Here is a 20,203-nt window from a genome sequence, read left to right as displayed (position 1 = left end):
ATAGAAGAACAACAGAGAGATTAACAGCTACACTGTGCTTTTATAATTAGATGTTTGTGTTATTTTTGTCCCTTTTTTTAGCTTCAAAACGCTTTTTAATTAAAGCCTCTCTGACAATACCATCGCCAAATAAAACCCTGACATACACACAGCCCAGTTCTCTTCATGCCGCCCACAAACACGCGTTTCAAAAAGATGAAAAATGTGTCAGAGGGTTTTATGTTTAATTCTAAAGGAATGAATACATCCAGGGAAAAACCTGTGGGACCCCCTGCCTCCCTGTTAAATTGGCTTTAGCTGCGACTTCTGTGAACACAAACAAGATTCATTCATCCAAACGTTTCCTGCTCGAGTGGCCTTTTCATCTCTGGAATAGCAGAAAAAAAGGAAAAGTCTTGTGTACAATCAATATCATGCTCTGCGCGTCAGAGAGGAGGAGAAAGAAGACTCGACAAAGACTTCAAAGCTGAGTAAGAGAAGTGTAGCGAGAGTCCAGTCCAGTGGAAAGACTGGATTTTAAAAGATCTAAAGTCAGCAGGGTTTATCTGAGGACTGAACCTCTAGAAGCTTCTGTGCAATAATCAAACATGAACCATGGATAATAACAGAAATCACGACTGCTCCTTAAATGCCACTTTTCATGTATTTGGTTCATATTTATTTGCGAGTCAGTCATCATGCGTGTATTTACATAAACACAGTCAACAGCATTTCAACCTGCTGCGCCTGATAAAACCACTAAACACCCACTCCAGTAATTAAGCAGCCATACAGGCGGTCGCTGTGTATCTGTGTGTGAGTGTGAGTGTGTGAGTGTGTGTCTGAATCACACAGCACAACCTGTAATCAGAGCAGCTCTATCAGGGTTTCTGCAGGGTGAGACACAGGCACTAAACTGAAGGTTAACGACGTTATAATTAAACAGGGAGCACAGACACTGTGTGACATTCTCATACAGCAGCTGGACACTCACATCCAGAGTCAGGAACAGGGATCGTTTTAGTCCTCCTCGCTGGGCTGGTAGTTTATCAAACACAGGACAAACTGGACTAAAGTTTGGAAGTTTTTGTCACAAAGTTTTAAAAGATGATGATTCACATTTACATGGGGCCCTCCATGTCCTTGTAACTCATCTTCCTCAGAGCTAGACTGGCCTTCCCTGGGTCCACTGTCTCTTTCCCAGGATCAAGGCCTGAGACAGTGCTAATCTTGTACATGGTAACTTAACGCAACTAAATGCATTTCCTCAAGTTCTGTACTTTAGTTTGATTTTGAAAAAAGTGAATACATAATTTAGTCCACTTTGTCCTGGATTTGAAATCTTTTATGGTCAATTGACAGCTTATTTGTCCCACAGTGGGGAATTTACAGAGTAACAGTAACAAACAAGAAAGTATGAAGTGAAAAACATTACGATAGGTAAATAAAAAGAAAAAATATGTAAATATCAAGCACAACATAAAACCGGAAAAAAAATCTACTGAAAGAGGTGATATTTACAGTTACCATACTTTTTGGTACTATTTTTTATTTTACCCCCTGTCCAGTGAGTTATGTATCCAAAAAATAGACATTGTACAATAATGTTTATCACCAACTCAAAAAGTTTGATTTTGAGAAAATTATCCTGTTTCCTGGGCTAAATAAAGTCCTTAAAATCCTAAAAGTCTTATATGTTTATCTCAGATCTCAGAGCAACATTGGTTTTATTCCCGACTTGGTTGAAAATAAGAAAAAAAAATTTGGGAAAAAAAGTGTTTTTTACCACTTTCTTCCTGAATCAAATTATCAGATGTGTCGTAACATGGAATAGCCCATTGAATAAGAAGGGAGGGGGAGTACCCAAAACGTTCATTGAAGATTAAGCCTTTTGATGTAGTTTGAAGCATGTGAAGTAAGATTTAGAAAAAAGAAATGCTTTCAATTAAAGAGAACTTCATAAATCAGTTTTAAAAAGATGCTTTGGGGGCCCCTGGGAATCTTGGGGCCCCAGGCAACTGCCTTTGTTCGCCTAAATGTAGCTACGCCCCTGCTTACAATATATTAGACTGTAGACTGTGTGTAGTAGGTGTATAAAGCAGCAGTGACTCCACTGTTTGTCCTGTGTTACATGGTAACTCCATGATAATACCTGCCTACCAGTGCCAAAAAAAGCATAAAGTTTAAAAATTGAGCTGTTTAATAAAACTCTGCCTTCTCCAGTATTTATAAATGGAGAAATTAACGGAAGAAATTGTATCGTAGAAGTTACTGGAGTGGCAAGAGTAACATGAATATAAGATAATCTGAGTGACCTCAAAATGCCACCAGGGGAATTTTATCCCAGGAAAACACCTTGAGCAACAAAGCAACACAGGTTGAGTAACTGAATTTAGAGAGATGTGCTTTCTAAAGAAAATGTAAATTTACTGATTATTCAGACTGGGAGTATCTGTGAAGAGGGGGTGTTCGTTCTTGTTGTAAGGAAGTAAATTTGGGAAGATGTATCAAAGTTTATTGCAGTATAATTGTTTATTTTATTCTAAAAAGCTGCTTCCATTTGAGCGACACAAAATCTGATTAAAGTCATTTTAAACTGCAGTGTGAACACAGCCTCCACCAGCAGGGGGCGCCCACTTCACTACAGGGGAATTAAAGTATTAAATCAAAGAAAAGCAAATAAATCAGCTGATTCAGTTTAAAATTGAATTGGTTTAACAGCAGCCATTAATAGTCCCAGGCGCCACCATCAGCAGCCGTTGTGCAGCCAGAGTCTGAGCAGTAGAGGCAGTGAGGGATTCTGGGAAAATCTGAGTGGAGCCAAGTGACAAAAATTATTGTTTTTTTTTCTTTCGAGAGTCTAATAACTTCTTGGCTCTACCTCCCAACATATTTTACAATCCCTTGAAAAAATACACAAGAACGGCAGCTGTCAGTCATCGTTAAACGTGACGTTAAACCTTGTTTTTAACCTCGTATAACTAATGAAAATGAAACTTTTCCGAAAAAAGAGGACTTGAATACAAGACAGCCAAATTATATCTTCAAATCACCACAACAATCAGACGTGAGAAACATTTCTACCAGGTGTATTCATTTTTTAAAGTTTGACCACAGCCCATCTGGAATGACTGGGGAGTAGGATTTTTCTACCTCTACTGCAGCCAGCCACCAGGGGGAGCAGTTTTTGTGGCGACCCCACTTTAAGCCGAGCAAGATGAAGTCCTTTTTTTTTTTTTTTACAGTCTATGGGTTTGAAGTACGGTGGCTGATGGGTGTCAAGACTATCTGCAAATGCCACAACACAACAGAAGTACAGCCACAAGTTAAAAACGTTATGACACGGAAAAGTTGCGAAAGAGGGTAAATTATTATTTTTTTCTTTTACTTCATCTAGGACAAATAAAGCTTTTCAGGGGTCGCACATTGTGATGTCCTTAATAGTTCTTATATCTTTTTATTTACCGGAAATATGTCATCTTATATGTTTTATATTTAGCTTTAGGAATCAATAAAGTTAGCATTAAAGCTATATTTATCATAGCTGAAGATTATAAAGAAAACAATCATTTACCTACTTTCGAAACTTTTCTGTGTCCATAACTGTCCTCTTAACTTTTGTTGTGTTGTAGCTTTTGCAATCGTGTCATTGCGTTTGCAAATCAGCTGACACCTACTGGCCACCGTACTGAAGTGCAGATAGATAAGCTCATTACAAATTATAGCTTCTTTATAAATGAGTAATACGTCATCAGCTCTGAAGTTAAGTTGCCCAGCTAACCATTTAACTGGCTTCACTATTACTCCGACACAAGGTGGCAGCTGCCCAGACTTCAAGTCTTTACGCCTCGAGCAAAAGACCAAAAGAAAAGAAACAAATTAAAGTTTGATCATTTTTAGTGAATGCAAAATTACAAAGAAATAACTTGGAATAATCATTTTGATGCATAACCTATCTCAACAAAAGGAACATGAAGCAGAAAAAAAGGAAAAGACTGGAGAAAAGTTGGTGTTCTCAGCTTTTATTTTTGTCTACTTTTTTCTGTAGCAGCCCATGTGAAGAGCATAAATATTTTACAGAGCGAGAACATCATTCGGTTATTTACAAGATATAATAAATGACGTACAACTCACAATGTCGGCTTGTGTTCGGAGCGCTGAAGGATAAAGACTGGGAGAAGGAGGGAGAGGAAGAAAAAAAACACTACAGTCATTTTACCGTTCGTCTGAGAGGACACAGCCCGCCCAAAGTTACATTGCATCAGAAACAAAACAGAGGAAACAGCTTCCTCTCAGTGGCACGATGGCAGAACGACGCACAGAAGCAGCTGCTGCAGGAGTCCCAGATTCATTTTAAAGCAAATAAATACACAGAAACACAAACATCCAGTGTCTCCAGCAGGCCACTTTCTGTAACTTTAAACATTCAAAAAGAAGAGGAAATTATCTGCAGTAGTTCAATCAAACAAGGACCTCTGCAGCAGCAGTAGCGTCCCACACAACCAGGTTTTAATGCGAGGTTAAGACCTGGTACAGATCCAGATCCTCCCTGTTAGTTAAGAATATAATGTTTGAGAGAAGGGTCAGGACATCTTTCCCTGATCATGTAACTCGCAGCAGGAGGACCAACGTGCTCATGCTGCAGAAAGTCATCAGGAAAAGAAAATGTTTTTTCCTTCCCGCGGAAATCAACAGAGCGAGAGACGCTGAGAAATCAAATCGGTTTAGAGTTCAGTGGATCTAACTTTTGCTCTTCTCCTTCCCCCTCGAGGCTTCTTTACAAGAACGCTGAATAATTAATTTGACATATCAATCGAAAAAAATAAAGTTTCAGTACAGGCATCGCCACCATGTAACCTGACCACGTCTGAGGTCCACCGCTGTGGAAGAAGAGCAGAAACTCAAGGATGGTTCGTCAATACAGACACGGAGCTCTGCAGCACAGATCGATACAGAAGAGTCCACGAGTGTCACATCTGATATTTCAGAGTTCAAACTACAGGTGTGAGTCGTGAAAACTCTGAAGTTGAGACTTTATACCAAGAAACGAAAGCAGAGTTTTCAGACTTTGACTGATCGAGCTGGGAAAAACGACTGAAGTGTTGGTGACTTTGGTTTTGACGAGCAGGAGCCTCGTTCACACATGCTACGCATTTTCAAGAAAATATCTGGAGCTCTGCTCTCAGAATCTTCCACGGTTGCGTGTTTGCACATCCCTTCACATACGAAAAGTCTTCCCTGTCAGACAAGAAGGAGCAAGTTTCAGGATGTAACAGATAAAACATCCTGCGACAGCATGAAGGAGGATGAAGCAGCAGAAACAGACGCTATGATGATAGTTTTTATATTTATAGCTCCGTCAACCTCACACTTTGGTGCTGCCACCATCCAAGCAGGAATGACGCCGTTCTCTTATCATATTGTCAGACTGCATGTGGGAATTTTACTGGAAAGCTCACTGAAAAACTCCAGATCAAGTATGAGTGAGAATGCGTTCACACATGCAGCTCACTCTCTAAAAAATTCATGTTTTAGGGGTTTGTGTGCCTAAAATAGAGGGTATTTTTCTGCAATTTTCTCTGCATTAAAAAACAACTCTCATCTGAACTGAAGTAAGAACTCTTTCTGGGAGGTTAAACTCTGGCTTGGCTAAAATTAGCATTAGGAATGCTAGCAGCCTTTGTACACACTTCAGCGTCCCCACCAGGAGCGGAAAGAGGCGTGATGTACGACCTCCGAGCTGAATCTGATAAACACTTGTGTTTGCAGGAGGAGGACAGATGAAGAAATCACACGAAGGCGCCTGCAGAGAAAAACACTTTCTCTGAACCAATTTCTGTGTCTGAAGTCGGTAATTATTGAATCACTGCTGCAGAGTTCTTCATTGTGTTGGAAGACACAGAGAAAGCTCGATGAAATACGACGACTGTCTGGCTGCATGGTGCTTTCTGTATTTTTAGATTTCAGCTCGTTTTTTTGATTAAATACTTCAAAGTTCTGCATCAAGGGATCATATGCTCTTTATTCTGCTGAAGAGACAACACAATGTGAAACCAAGCATGCGAAACTGTGTGTGTGTGTTTTCGACACTAATAAGAGAACAATCTTTTATCATGACGCCATGTTTTTCTTTTATACATGTAACAGCTCCAATCTGCAGCCCTGTCTCGCAGTTATCCCACTGAAAGCATTTAACACTGGCAGAGAAACATGAATCGCTTCAACTCGTCTGTAAATTCCCTCAACCGGGCGAAGGAAACTCTCCCAGATAAAAGAAAAGGAAGAGAGGTGGAGGTTTGTGCGTATCGACTCTAGTGCATCATGAGTGGACGCCTGTGTGCGTCGTACCATCGTGCCACAGAGGAAGAAAAATAAACTAAAAGTCTCCCATGGGGGGGTCTCCTCTCGGGTGTGAGAGGAGGGTCTTGCAGTCTGTTTGGAGGAGGAGTGGTGGGCCACTGTGACAGAGAGGAGGAGGGGTGAGAAGGTCCCAACTGGAGGTATGTTTTTAGATGGGCAGCTGGAAGGTGATGTCCACCTGAGCCTCTTTGGCCAGAGAGACGATTTCAGAAAGCTTTACAACCTGAGGACAGAAACACAGAAAGAGAGATGATCACATATTCTGAAAATTCATCCTGTCATCCGCAGAAGTGTGTAGATGTGTCATAGCCTCAGTGTGAGTTTGTGCTTTGTACCATTTTGGCAGCTTCGTCCAGGTCGTCACAGGCCAGGATTTTCAGGGGGCTGGCAGCGATCAGAGCTTTGGCGTCGTCCACTCTTGTTCCTTCAGAAACAAATATGTCAATATTTAATCAATTCATGGGATTTGCGACACATCCTTAATTAAACTGCTCACATTTTTCAGAAAAATACAAACTTAGAAGCACCACATCATGTCTATTTGCAAGAATTTTGGGTGAATGTAGTTCTTAGAGCACTTTTGGAAGGATTTTTTAGCCTTTTTTCAAAGTTTGTTAGCAGAATCAGAGGAATTTTCAGTCATACAAATTAAAAAACTTAGCATTAGGATTTCTTTCTCCTGGTTAACTTTCTGTACAAGATTTTTTTTAAACAGATTTGACACTTCATCTAATTTTCTGCTTCCTTTTTTCACACACAGTTGAAAACTGCCAAAAAGGAAGCATAAAGTGTCAGCGAGAGCATCTGTTAGCGTCTTTACAGCAAAACACGAGGATGTCACCGCAAACTGAGACATCAGGCAGAAGAGACCCGATGACCTGAAGAGAAACGCGGTTTCCAAATGTGTGTAATGTGAAATACGAAGCACAGAAGAGAACATTACGGACATATTTTATTTTATTTATTTATTTAACAAGCAAGCACAGTCAGGAGTCTCACTCTTCACCTGGCCCAAGCCTCCATTGCAAAATATGATTCGGGGCCCCATGGAGGCTCGATAGGAAAATCTTTGTTTTGAAGCCAAAAAAGGCCAAAAACATAAGGTCAACACTAAGAATCAACTCAAAGTTGGTATAACACAAAGAGGTTAGCATGAAGATTAAGCTGTTTAACTGGTTGTCTCTCCTTTTGTGCTAACTAGCTAATTTGGAATTAATGGCTACACAAGTCTCTTTGATAAACATTTCATGAAGAAGACATGCAAACATCCCTTTTTCTTGGAGCCTGAAGGTTTAGAATTTTTCTCATTTTGCTTTTCACTACTTGCACTTTAGATGTACAGTGTGCACAGCACGGCAGGAGGCTCACATTACTTGACATTTTACGTTATGTCCACAAGTAGTCTGGTATTTTCAATAATGAAGACCCCCAATGTTCATTTTTAAAAATACTTTCGTATTTACGTCCACACACAGCGGGTAAAGCCACTGGTGAGTGCAGCCCGAAGCATGCCAAACCCATAATGGGCAGTATTTTCCTCGACGTAAAACCCGTGCCAGCCAACCAGAATGAGCCCCCGTCATTCAGCTGTGACGTTTAAGAACTCAAAACGCTGTTTACCGACGTCTACATGAAACCATGAAACCAGAGTTTTCAGAAAACATCACAGCAGTTAAAAGAAAAAAAAAATTAAAGTGCATTTACTTTAATATGTGTTTTATTACTAATGAGAGATCAGTAAGATTTTAGTATTTATATTTATGTTCATGCAGTGTTTTTTTTTTTTATTTTATTAAACGTGCATTCCACATGTTGACATATTTCAGTGGTTAAACCAGAGATTTGGTCTGATTATTTTACATTTCTGCACTTTATTTAATGTGAGATTCATTGAAGAGAGGATTCATATTGTATATATTATTGTTCATACAGCAGTGCTCTGTTCTTTTCTCTGATTTTATTTAAAGTAATTAATGATGATTTTATTATACATCTACAAGGCTTGAAGTTAAATCAATCAGTTGGTATTCTACTGTGATTTTAATAGTGAAATCAAGGTTTGTTACTTTTATCAATTCATGTTTCAATTCATCTCATTTCATCATAACGTGGGCCTGGTTTACAGGAAAGACTTGTTTATATGTTGACAGTTTCCTTTGTCTTGTTGGTCGTACTCTAAAATGGTTTATTGCTTGTGTTCAGTGAATAATGTAAAAGATAAACACCCCCCAAATCTTGTATTTATTGGTAAAAAAAAAAATCGCAATTAGATTATTTTCCAAAATCGTTCAGCCCTAGTAAGAACCACTAGACCTACATCAACAGCAGCAGCACCCTGTTAACAAAAAATTGTGTTTTTGTCCAATAATATACCGTTGATCGTATAGAAATTATCACTTATATATGAAAAAGAATTAAAATAGATATATTTATTTTATTTTTATTTTGTTACTTGCTATTGGGGGCCCCCTAGTGGCTGTGGGGCCAGGTATTTGTATTTGCTTGTGTGTGATGTACCTTGTAACCGTACTACGATAGGGATCTTGAGGTCCAGGTCTCTCACCGCCATGATGATGCCCTGGGCAATGACATCACACCTCATGATGCCGCCGAAGATGTTGACCAGGATGGCCTGAACCTGGACGGCATGAGAGCAACACAAAGTAAAAAATGAGAACACCTCTGTGTCAGTGCTGCTCAGGTGTGGCTACAGTTACCTAAAGCGAAGCTCTATTTGTGGTATTTTTGACATGTTTCAAACTACATGGAGTGGTTTTCTTACCTTTCTGTCAGATGTGATGAGTTTGAAGGCCTCAGTCACCTGATGAGCTGTGGCCCCGCCTCCCACATCCAGGAAGTTGGCCGGCGTGCCACCGTGCAGCTTGATAATGTCCATGGTAGCCATGGCCAGACCGGCTCCGTTGACTAAAATAAAAAAAGAAGCATAAAGACGACGAGGCTTTAGAAAACGCTCTGACCTCGTCATCAAACAGCCACAGTTTGATCCCTACCAGCGTCAATCACCGTCCAGTGGCACATTTTTCCTCCATCAACACATCAACTTCAAGAACATGTTCACCTGCTGCCTGACACATCCCACCCACTGACAGGTGACAGTGTAGAGAGAAAATCAATGCTATTTGCTTGTCAGCCTGTAAGCTGTCTGTCTGATGTACAGTTTGTGCTGATAAGAGTTAAAAGCTCATTAAACTAAAGACGGCTGCAGGAAAATCTTGGTCTCAGTCGATGAAAGAGACATCTGATTTCAAAATCACAAAATGTGAATGAAACAAAGTGAGCTCTCTGTAAGTATTGTCATCTGGTCTTCTCTGCTACATGTATTTTTTTTTCTGTCGAGCACTGACCGAGACAACCGATGGTTCCATCCAGGCCGATGTAGTTGAGGTCAGCCTTAGCAGCCTGCCGGTCTCGGGGGTCCTCCTGGGTCCAGTCTTGCATTTCGAACACCTTCTTCTGCCGGTACTCTGCGTTGGAGTCAAAGTTGATCTTGGCGTCCATGCACATCACTGGAGAGAGAAACACCAGAGATCATAGGGAGGAAACTAACTGGGGTGGACATTTCACATCCTCACAGCAGAGGCCACAGTCATCTTAATTGAATATCAGAATAAAAGTAAATCCATGTGGTTTTCAGGAAGTTTTCTGGGCAGAATAAGTCCAAAAAAATAACAATGTGTTTGTGTGTGTGAGTATGAGTGTGTACCAATGCCAGATGAGTCCTCCACCATAGGGTTGATCTCAACCATGGAGGCGTCGTACTTGATGAACACATTGTAAAGTTTGATCATGTTTTCTGCAGCCTCGTTGATCAGAGCCGGGGGGAAACCCATCTTTGTTGCCACCTGCAGGAGGAAAGAGATGTTTATTCACAACACACATCAGACAAATCTTTTATATCCTCTTCCACAAACACAAAGCTATATTATAAGATGAGTTTCATAAATTTAAGTGCTGTCATTCCCACCTTTAACAGACTTAAAGAAGCAGGCTTGACTTTCAAACTAGATTGTTGATAAAACCCAAATGATGGATGTTGAGTTATTTCAGATATCTATCCAAAGAGTTCAAAAGAAAACAACAGGAGGGAAGAATTAAGTCTGCTGAGAAGACGTAAAGGATTTTTAGACTTGATTCGGAGAAAGAGATCGAGCCTGTGTGTTGTTAAGAAACTAGTTTTTCCTCTGAGAAATAATAACAGCCCACACACAAAAATACACAAACAAACACACACCGAGCTTCGATTTCTCTGCGGTCCAAACCACACAGCTGGAACGTCTGTTTGTGACTCGCTCCATCTCTTATTGATTTTACCTTAACAGCCTGCTCCATCTTTATCCCCTCCACGATGTCGATGGGTTCCTTCACGATGGCATCCGGGTTTTCAGCCGCGACATCTTCGATGTTCACACCCCCCTGAGAGCTGCCAATCAGCACGGGACCCTGAGGGAGGCGAGGGGGAGGAGAGGTTAACACTTAAAGTCTGAATAGAGAAGAGTTTGGAGTTTCAGATTTGATTATATTCTGAAAAGCTACAGAGAAAGCAGATATCAGGTTATAAATTAGAGGTTGGATTGATCTCCAGAGATGGAGGAAAATGATCAGAAACACTCCATAAAGATCTGCAAAGCCCAGAAAAGCTGCAGTTTCACTTGATTTCTCTTTATGTATTCATCATTTAAAATGGTGACCTTGACATGTCCTGTCTTATCAACTCGATTTATACAACAGACACCTTTTATTCACCTGAATGATTCAAAACATCAGTAGGACTCAGTGTGCGCTAAAAGCACCACGCTGCCATCTAGTGGTGTAACACAACACAGCCAGTAGACACCTGTAAAGGGTCTGCTGTCTTCAAAAAGCTCTTTTCTGGACCTGCAGTTGTTTCCTCACCTGGAAAGACCTCTCCATGGTGATGGCGAAGTAGTACTCTCTGCGTGGATACCTGCGCTCACAGATGAACACCTGGTTACAGATACGACCTGCCTCTCCAGTCTGCTTGGTGTACAGCTTTCTACCAATCATCTGAGAGGAAATGTCGCGGGCCTCTTCTGGCCTGAAGAAGGAAAAGGGAAAAACACACAACTCATTAATCTGACTGACTTTCAGAAAAGTTTTCAATTAAATCAACATTTTTTGATCTTGTACAAAGCAATCATCATCAGGTTCTGTTTTTGTCCTAACAAAGGCCTCCTGAAGATAACCGTCATCTCCTTCTGCCTCTCTGCAGCTTGTTCCTGTCACACTGCTGACATTTGGAGAGGAGGTGGCATAGAAACAGTTTCAGAGAGCCAACAGCGCCAATTAACATGACAGCGACTCTCCACAGAAGCCTGCAGCACCTCTGCAATATAAATCTTAAGTTAAAACTTATCCTGGAGAGCTGATATTTTTAATCAACCTCCGAAAATAGTGCAGAAAAACAAAGAAACTTTTTCCAAATCGATCTGTGCTGTATCAACAAATAATTCAACACCACTGAGATGAACAAAACTCATAGTTCAGGAGCAGACTGGTGAAAAATGTCAGCTTGATCCAAACATCATAAACATCATGGTTTTTGTTTGTTTGTTCTGATTCTTTTGCATCCACTAAGTTTTGTTATTTGATAACTAATACCAGTTACATCTTGATGTGCTTCAGCCCAGACTCACATCAGATCTCTCAGATAAGATTATCAGCTTCAAGAAGTTTCAGTGGTAGGAGGATAAATAAACATTTCAGTGCTTAAGAAAACAGCTAAGCATGCAACACCAAGTCGCAGACAGGACGGTGACGCCTGAAAGACACGAAGGTTTGAAGATAGAGACATGATTACTCACGAGTAGACGATCCTCACTCCTCCTTTCAGTCCACCCTCGAATGTCCCCTTCCCTCTGCCACCGGCAAGCACCTGAGCTTTCACCACAAGGTCCTTTGAGCCTGATACACACACACACATATATATTAATACAATCATTGGTATATCAGTAACACAGTGAAATTAGTATAATAATAAGAACAAGATGACTGATGCCACCTGTCTGACAGCTCGACAAACATTAAGTCGATTGCACGACTGACTTTACATTCTCTCAAACATACAGTTACGAGGCTTTAATGTTGAGCAGTCTAATTCTTTTCTTGGTCTTTATACTCCATCAAAGTTCCTGTAATATTTTTCCTTTAAAGTGATACTCCGGGATGGAACAAGTTGGGTCCTATCACAAGGTTTAGGGCAGAAATTACCATCATGTCTCTTCGTCCTGGCAGACTACCTGCGTTTGTTTATATCTGGCACGCCGTGTGCGCGGACTGATACACTAAGTGGCGAGCGCCTTGTAGCCAGCTGTAGCTCTGCAGTGGAGGTAGCGCCGTTTTACAACACGATGAGAACTAGAGCCTTATTTAGCGGTGTTTTTGTGTGAAAGTAATGCGCTGAAAATTCTCTAAATAAAGCGTGAATGCAGACCGATATCAGATTTTTTCAGTGGGAGTCCGTTTATTCGTGTTTTTGGTCAAGTAAAATATGGCCCTGTCTGAGTGCAGAGGAAACCGGCAGAGGAGCAGGGAGGGTGTGTTTGGTGCGTGCGCCCTGGGCTTCTGCTGCACAAAAACACTGCTGTAGGGGTAATTTCTGCCCTAAACCTTGTGATAGGACCCAACTTGTTCCATCCCAGAGTATCACTTTAAGGAGCTTTATAAGTCAGAGATTAACCCACCGGTTTGAGGTTAAAAGATAGTTCATTTTGGAAAAGGACAATTAACCATGAAGTAGGGCATGTGGTTTAATTCAAGAGTTTCTTTCTACACAGGAATAAATAAGTGAGGTGTAAACTGATAGCAGTGAAGCAGCAGGAGTCTATGTTTAGACCAAGTGAGTGAGAATGTGTTTGTTGGCCTTCTGAAGAGCTTCAACTTTAGATATTTAAAACCTCCTCACTCACTGACACACACACACACACACACACACACACACACACACACACACACACACACATACAGGTCAGGAGGAGTCAGGACGGACGCTGAGTGAGGGTAAGGTTCTTCTCGCAGACACAACGAGCTGTGACCAGGCCTAGAGCTCTGCCATAAATGAAGCCATGTTACACTGACCATTACTGATCCCTCAACAACACTTTATGTGATGCTTTATGTTCATCAGACACAACACAAGCTTGGCCAACACTAATCTCCTGCACTAAGTGTCTTTGATATAACTTAATTACGACTCAGTGCTGCTTACCGATCTGCTTGGCGACGCTGTAGGCCTCCTCAGAGGAGCTGGCCACCATGCCTGCGGGGACAGAGATGCCGGCTTCCTTCAGCAGCCCGATGCTCATGTATTCATGCAGAGAGAGGCTCCTCTGCTGCTGCTGCAGGTGGGGGGGCTGCAGCTGGGACACATGGCTTCCGAGAAGACCGGAGGAACCGCCCAGAACCTGTAAGAACACAAGAGGAGATTTTAGGATTTTTTTAACACATATCAAGAAAGCATCATCTATGAAAGCAATGAAAAGCACCCTGAGTTCAATGTTTACAATGAAGAATGAGTGTTTAAAGTCAGCGGGAAGAAGAAGAAGAAGAAGAATAGTGACCCGGCTGGACAATAAAAACCACACACAAACATACACACATGTAGCCACAGGTGCTGGTGTGTGGAGTGACAGACATACACTTGTGTTTGTGAGCAAGAATTTGTGTTTACACAACAAACGTCACCACCTTAAACTGGGATGAACACAGAAAAATCAACAGCACTAAAATGTCAGCTTTCCCTTACATGTCAACCCTTAAACTGTCGCAAGAATTACCCGAAAGAAAAAATAATTTAGTCTGGAGTTTTTTTATACTGTGTTAACAGTTTTTCTGCTTTGAGTCTTCAGAGTTATTATCATATTCCTTTATACTGTTTGTTTCCTTTAAACCGGGACCTTGGCGCCTACTTTCATTCCTTTTCATTAACAACCATGTCACATTAAACCGGCTTGAATCCTGATTAGATAAAAAAAAAACACAGATTTAAACAAACATGTTGTTAAATTAAGGTTAGGACAACCTTCAGTGTATAGCATCAAACAGAAGAAAAGACATCTAAAGGTTGAAAATAAACTTTTTGCTCCTGATTTAGCTCCAACACACAGCTGCAACAGTTTGTAACTGCTCATGGCTGAACTGAACGGAGTGGAGGAGGGGAAACCAGTCTTTACCAACTCTACTCACTTTGTGCAAAACATGCAAATATCCCTGTTGTAACAGAATATAGAATATGGTGTCATATTGAGGATATAATTATCACATTTTGCACTGATTGAGAAAAACAGGGCCTGAATCAGGAGTAGGAATTTAATGTTAACTCTTAACAACAAATCCTTATACATGCCCTGATAACAAAATACAGTTATGCATCACAAAATCCGATCATCTAAAGAATATAAAATGCAGGGCTAATATCAATAGTGGCGCCATGAGGAGTCATAAAATGGTTATGCAGAGGATCTAGTTGTAGAATGTTATTATTTCTGAAAGAAAATACAGACATCAGGCAACAGAGATATGATCCCACAGGGTTAGTGTTCTAATATATAGCTAATACATTAATGAGACTTTTACAACACATTTCATGGCATTGTTTTATTGCTAAAGTAGCTATGTAGAAGTCTCATTTGTGAGATAAAAATAAAACCTTTTAAGGTTTATTTGAAAGTCTGCTGCTCAACAAAATCAAAATAGAATATCTGTTCTACGGAGCAGCTGGTTTTGGCTGAAAATCTAATGTAAATTAAATACAGAAAATTAGATTTATGCTATCATTGCTTTTCTGTCTAAGAAAATAAGGCCTCAGTGCTGCTGTTGGAGCTTTTCTGAGGACCTCTCACACAGTTTCAGCTGCTCTTTGAATTAATGACAGGTTTTGTTTGCACGATCATAAAACACACTGTAGTCATAACTGAGATTACAGTGAAAACAGCCTTGAAACAAAGGAGGCACGCTTATCTATGGTATAAAATGAGGTCACAACAATCTAAATCTCACAACAATCTACTTTAGGAAATATTCAAATCAGAGCTGGAACTCTGTAATTAAATAATATCCATGTGATGGATATTTTACGATTTTGTTCGGTGTAGAAGCAACAAATTTATGATATTCTGCTTATTGCGACATGTGTGGACTTGTGAAATAATGACAGCCTGTGAATACCAGAGAACCTCTGCAAACAAAATGTATCACATCTCATTTTCCTACACGGGTGCAGCTCCTGCTGTGTCTCTGTACAATGAAAGCTGGTGTATGTGCTCACTAAGACTGAGCGGATTTACACAGATAACTTTCACAAAGACCCAGCGGGACAGATGCGATGGCGCAGAGCTCAGCAGCTCTCCTCCGCGAAGGGCTAACAGCTGCCCGGTGTGGAGGTCACTGAGCTGCAGCTAACTGTGCTCACAGAGCGCTATCACCTCCAGAAAAACAGATTAAAACAACACACTGTTAACTCAGAGTAAACCGAGGCCTCATGAGTGGGTAGTGTGAGTGTGCTAGTTGATGTTTTTCTGCTGGGTCACCTCTTCTCAGCGACAGTGACAGCCCTAGCCATGCTAATACCGCCAGCTCCCTGCTCGTTAGCATGTTAGCAAAAACAACAGAAGCTCAATGGAGATGAGCTAATGTCAAATTTGACCCTGTCCGCTATGGATAAACTGTAGCTCTTGTGAGAGGTTCAGCGCTGAAACAAACACATCATACAAAAGCTGAGGTTCTTCGCTTTAATGGGGACACACACTCACCTTTGAAGCGGAGCTGAGGGTACTCCTAGCCCCTGAATTTCTCAGGCTAGCCGTCAAACGGCCGCAGATCAGGGACGTCGCCATGTCTCCCTGTACATAGGAGTAATAAAGCGCATGCGCAGGGAATGACAAAGTCGGGTTCCCCAATGGGACTTTCAAATACTGTCGGAATCTATACATCGTGTCAATGTAAACACAAACAACTAGAAAAGTGAATACACCGTGGGTAAGGAAGATTGAGGCTATGATAATGCTACTTTTAATATTATTGTCTTATATGTATAGTTTTCAAAAGGGGCTGCTCCATCCTTTGTGCTGCCTGGTGCATATCAATGCAATATAAATAATCTGTACCAAATGCCTTGTTGATGTTAACATACTAAAACAATCCTACATTAGTTAAGAAAAGTTTATTTGTCTTCATAATCAGAAAACACACGTGTTTTTACCCAAGCTTTGCTTTTTAAGTTTACAAGGGGACCCTGAATGCAGCTGTGTCAAGGCCTTGACATGGTGTAAATATAGCCTCAAAATGACCTTTAACTTAAATTCTTCTATCATTACCTCAGTGAAATGGGTGTTAATCCCACAAAAACTGACATAAGTCATAGTTAACAGACCTGGGGTAGGTTAAGACTGAAAGTACACTTTTTATCTTTCTATATTCTGTTATATTTTCACCATATTCCTGTCATGTCCTAAGTCCAACTTGCTGAGGTAAATGTTACATTTAAACAGATAACTGGTTCTTCTCTATCAGGCAGCATGGCCTGCTGTTTGGATTTCTTGAAAACACTTGAAACAAATAAAAAGTGTTGTCAGGGAGTATCTTTTGATAAGGAGAACATTTGGTTACGCTTTAATGTAAAGAAATGTTCTGGTCTAAGGTTGCATCTAAGTTTATCTTTATACACCTCTTGAGTATGTCACCTTCAAATGATTCCTAAGCTAGCACAAATACACATGCACAGGTGAAATCTACTCAAAAAGTATTTATTTACAAGGTACAATATTTACAAGGGAGTATATACAGAGGTAAGTTTAGACAAACATGCTACAGTTGACAAATATAAACAAAATTATCCTAACAGGGGTCACCACAAAATGTAAGTCACATCACATGACAGGTTTTGAGACCCTGATTGAGCCCAAACTTAGGCTTAGAGTGTGTAGTCTTTTTGCAATTTGTTTTTCTGTAATTAGTTTTCAGGCGGTTCATTAAAACTCACAGTAAACAAATACTTGACATTGAGGTCAAACATTTCATTACACTGTGATAAATAACAATACCAGTCATACCTTGTTCTTTTTCCAGACAAAATTCTGATCTTTGAGCCCAACCCAAAAGAGAATATAGTATAAAAACAAACACTGTTCTTCCTTTGGATGAAAGTCACAAAAGATAACCTGTGATACTAACATTTAATACAGTGGGCTGCGTTGTAAATGACCAAAGGTTGAGGTCTTTGATAAGCTGATGCTCTGTGGTGACCTTACACACACACACACACACACACACACACACACACCCGCACACGCACACACACACACTCTCAGTCCCTGTTGTTAGTCAGAGTCGCTGCTGCTACTGGAGGAGTCCGTTGACATGGCCTCCACATCATCCTCGTTCTCCTTGTTGTGACCAGGAGGTTCAAGGCCAAAGTCATTGCCATGGTGAGGAGGCAGCATCCCCACTGACACATCTGAGGACTGCCAGGGGTAGTGAGGCGTAAGAACGTCTGAGGACACAAGAACAGGGAGTGAAAATGAGAAAAAGAATAATGTGCTCAAACAAAATGAGGACAGAAAATCTGATAAATGCATTTACAAAACTCACCTGGAAGCCTCCCAGCAGCCAGAGCGTCACCTGGCAGGTGTCCATTCACACCATTAGTTGGCAGGTTGGCCATGTGACCCAGCATCCCACTGCGCATCTCCAAGTCTGTGGGGTAAGGTCTGCGAGGATCACCTGAGTACAACATGTGTTATTAGTGAGAAAGAAGAGAACAGGAGATCCATCAGGAGCAGCAAACAAAGGTTTCTACCTGGGACCCAGTTTAGGGGAGCACACACAGCGTTACTCGCACTGATCCTGTGAGCGTATTTAATGATTTCTTCCGAGGAGATGCTTCCTGTAGAAAACAAATAGGCAAGACAAGCCATTAGACTTCCATGCAGTCCTCAAGAGACTATGTGAGACAGACGTGCTCACTCACCTTTCTTGGCTTTATCAATAGATTTCAGCTTTTCTTTTGCCTGGTAAACAGCAGTAGCCTGGAAAAGACACATTGAATGTTGTTAAATCCAATAGACTAATTCAAAGTTAATGTTTGACCAGTCTAGGTGAAAACAACCACGTACCAATATGTGTTCAGCCTCCTTCAGCTGTTTCTGGAGCTGCTGGATGTCACTGTCTCTCTTCTCCACCTCCTTCTCAAGTAGCTGCATCTCCTGGTGCACCTTCCCCTGCTGCTGAGCCACCTCCATCAGCTCCTGAAACTCTTTGTCCCGCTGCACCAGCAGCTCAAGGATCTGAGGAAAACACAAACGTTTCACATAAGAAAAGACAAAATTAAAGAAGTGGCAACACCATCTCTGAACTCTTTCTTTGCTTCTGTGTGCGAAAAAGTGTTATGCTTCATTTGTCTGATCTCTGCTCTGCGTTGCTGTCCGTTTAAGTCTCTGTATCTTATTGGATAAATATCTGATTATTCGTGTCGTCTTACCTGTGAGTCCTCTCCTGGCTGAGGCAATTTCTGACTCCTTGACAGCGCCAACATCTCGATTAGCTCCCTGATGTAAATGAATCACACACAGAGGGAAGATTGGCATAATGAAGGCTAATGTTAGCCTAGCGTATGTAAAAAAAACACTTATTCAAAGGTAAGTACACTCTTCACAGAGGAAACATCAAAGACGGATAAAACTTAGTTCACATATCATGCAACAACATAAAGACTTTTGATTTACCTGGATAATACCTCCAAATCATCCAGAACAGACAGCAGCTTTTCTTTCGTTGACTTCTCTGCTGTCGCCGCCATAGCTGCTTCAGCTCTCCTCTGCGCACGCGCAAAATGAGAGGTTCTTCTTCGTTTACTTTTTTACGGCAGCTTTCGTGCTTGCTTAACTGACCTCTGCTGGTGACTGTAAACTCCTACAGATACAGTAAAAGACGTTCTTCCCTCAGGATAGTTGCTTGTGAACACAAGATAACTAACTTGTTTCCATAATTATATATCTTGGGAAACAAAATATATTGGAAACACGCTATTTTCACTTGAACATAAGACAAAGCATTCCAACAAGCTTCATCAAAATTGTACTCTATACACAGGTGCTTCTTGTGATTATGATGTCAAAGACCTCAGGGTACTGTCCCTTTTCAGGCCCAGTAGCTGGTTGTTTGTTTCTCCTGTCTGTAGTAATTTGTTCAGTTGTTGGGTTGCTCTCTACTGTTGTTTTGTTGTCTCTCTCTCCCCCTCTGTCTCTTCTCTACACTCTTTCCCTTTCTTTCCTGATAACACCTTGTTCTGGTTAAGCGGTAATCTTCAAATTTGGCAATATACGGGAGGGAAACTATATGGATACATGTATGCGTATGTATATATATGTATGTATGTATATATATGTATGTGTATTTATGTATAAAATATATATCAAAAACACTAATACAGAGTATAATTTTAAAACTCAAGGGGAGCCTTATACACGTACGGCTCCCTTTGGAAAAGCAAGTGTGTTCTGCACAATACGGCAGACAGACCATAATTCTGTTGTCGTGACGCTGAACAGGACATTATATGTTGAATAAATTTTGTTTGACATTTTTGTTTATTTTTGGTTCATTTTATTTCATTTTAACCTATATTTTCCACATTCAACAAAAATAGCCAGTATATATATATAAAAAAAGAGTACATCAATGACTTTTATTGTTACAGGCAACCATCATGAAGAAGAGAATACTACTGAGCACAATAAATATAAATGGAAACGATATAGGATTATTGAAATTATAACCTTTAACTTCCTGAATAATCGTGTATCAAGAGAAGTGGCCAAGTCTGACTTTT

At 40.6% G+C, this 20,203-nt stretch overlaps 2 protein-coding genes across 2 annotated transcripts; both read right to left on the bottom strand.

Annotated features, from left to right (window-relative positions):
- Positions 1-3,991: 3,991 nt before the first annotated feature.
- sucla2 (succinate-CoA ligase ADP-forming subunit beta) lies at positions 3,992-16,236 on the bottom strand. The gene is made up of 11 exons (XM_074695396.1): positions 16,128-16,236; positions 13,586-13,781; positions 12,183-12,282; positions 11,254-11,416; positions 10,672-10,800; positions 10,064-10,202; positions 9,705-9,866; positions 9,122-9,264; positions 8,857-8,977; positions 6,675-6,763; positions 3,992-6,562 (listed from the first exon to the last, which is right to left on the bottom strand). The coding sequence occupies exons 1-11, from the start codon at positions 16,209-16,211 to the stop codon at positions 6,488-6,490; spliced, it is 1,401 nt and encodes a 466-aa protein (XP_074551497.1). The 5' UTR covers positions 16,212-16,236; the 3' UTR covers positions 3,992-6,487.
- Positions 16,237-17,115: 879 nt separating this feature from the next.
- On the bottom strand, positions 17,116-19,210 carry med4 (mediator complex subunit 4). The gene is made up of 7 exons (XM_074695080.1): positions 19,098-19,210; positions 18,854-18,920; positions 18,489-18,659; positions 18,344-18,401; positions 18,173-18,259; positions 17,965-18,096; positions 17,116-17,866 (listed from the first exon to the last, which is right to left on the bottom strand). Exons 1-7 carry the CDS (start codon positions 19,169-19,171, stop codon positions 17,694-17,696), a joined length of 762 nt encoding a protein of 253 aa, XP_074551181.1. The 5' UTR covers positions 19,172-19,210; the 3' UTR covers positions 17,116-17,693.
- Between the last annotated feature and the right edge of the window lie 993 nt (positions 19,211-20,203).

This window comes from Halichoeres trimaculatus, unplaced genomic scaffold, assembly GCF_033239565.1.
Source record: "Halichoeres trimaculatus isolate MK-OKI-2021-1 unplaced genomic scaffold, fHalTri1.1 fHalTri1_scaffold_19, whole genome shotgun sequence".
NCBI classification, from domain to species: domain Eukaryota; kingdom Metazoa; phylum Chordata; class Actinopteri; order Labriformes; family Labridae; genus Halichoeres; species Halichoeres trimaculatus.
The sequence above is the reverse complement of the archived record's forward strand: the minus strand, read 5'-3'. Positions and strand labels throughout refer to the sequence as shown.

Coding starts and splice junctions, on each gene's coding strand:
- sucla2 (XM_074695396.1), bottom strand. CDS start 16,211: ATGGCGACGTCCCTGATCTGCGGCCGTTTGACGGCTAGCCTGAGAAAT. Junction 8,978..9,121: donor TCATCACATCTGACAGAAAG/GTAAGAAAACCA, acceptor CATGCCGTCCAG/GTTCAGGCCATCCTGGTCAA. Junction 6,764..8,856: donor TATCGTAGTACGGTTACAAG/GTACATCACACA, acceptor TTGTTTCTGAAG/GAACAAGAGTGGACGACGCC.
- med4 (XM_074695080.1), bottom strand. CDS start 19,171: ATGGCGGCGACAGCAGAGAAGTCAACGAAAGAAAAGCTGCTGTCTGTT. Junction 18,921..19,097: donor GATTTGGAGGTATTATCCAG/GTAAATCAAAAG, acceptor CATTTACATCAG/GGAGCTAATCGAGATGTTGG. Junction 18,402..18,488: donor AGGAGGCTGAACACATATTG/GTACGTGGTTGT, acceptor TGTCTTTTCCAG/GCTACTGCTGTTTACCAGGC.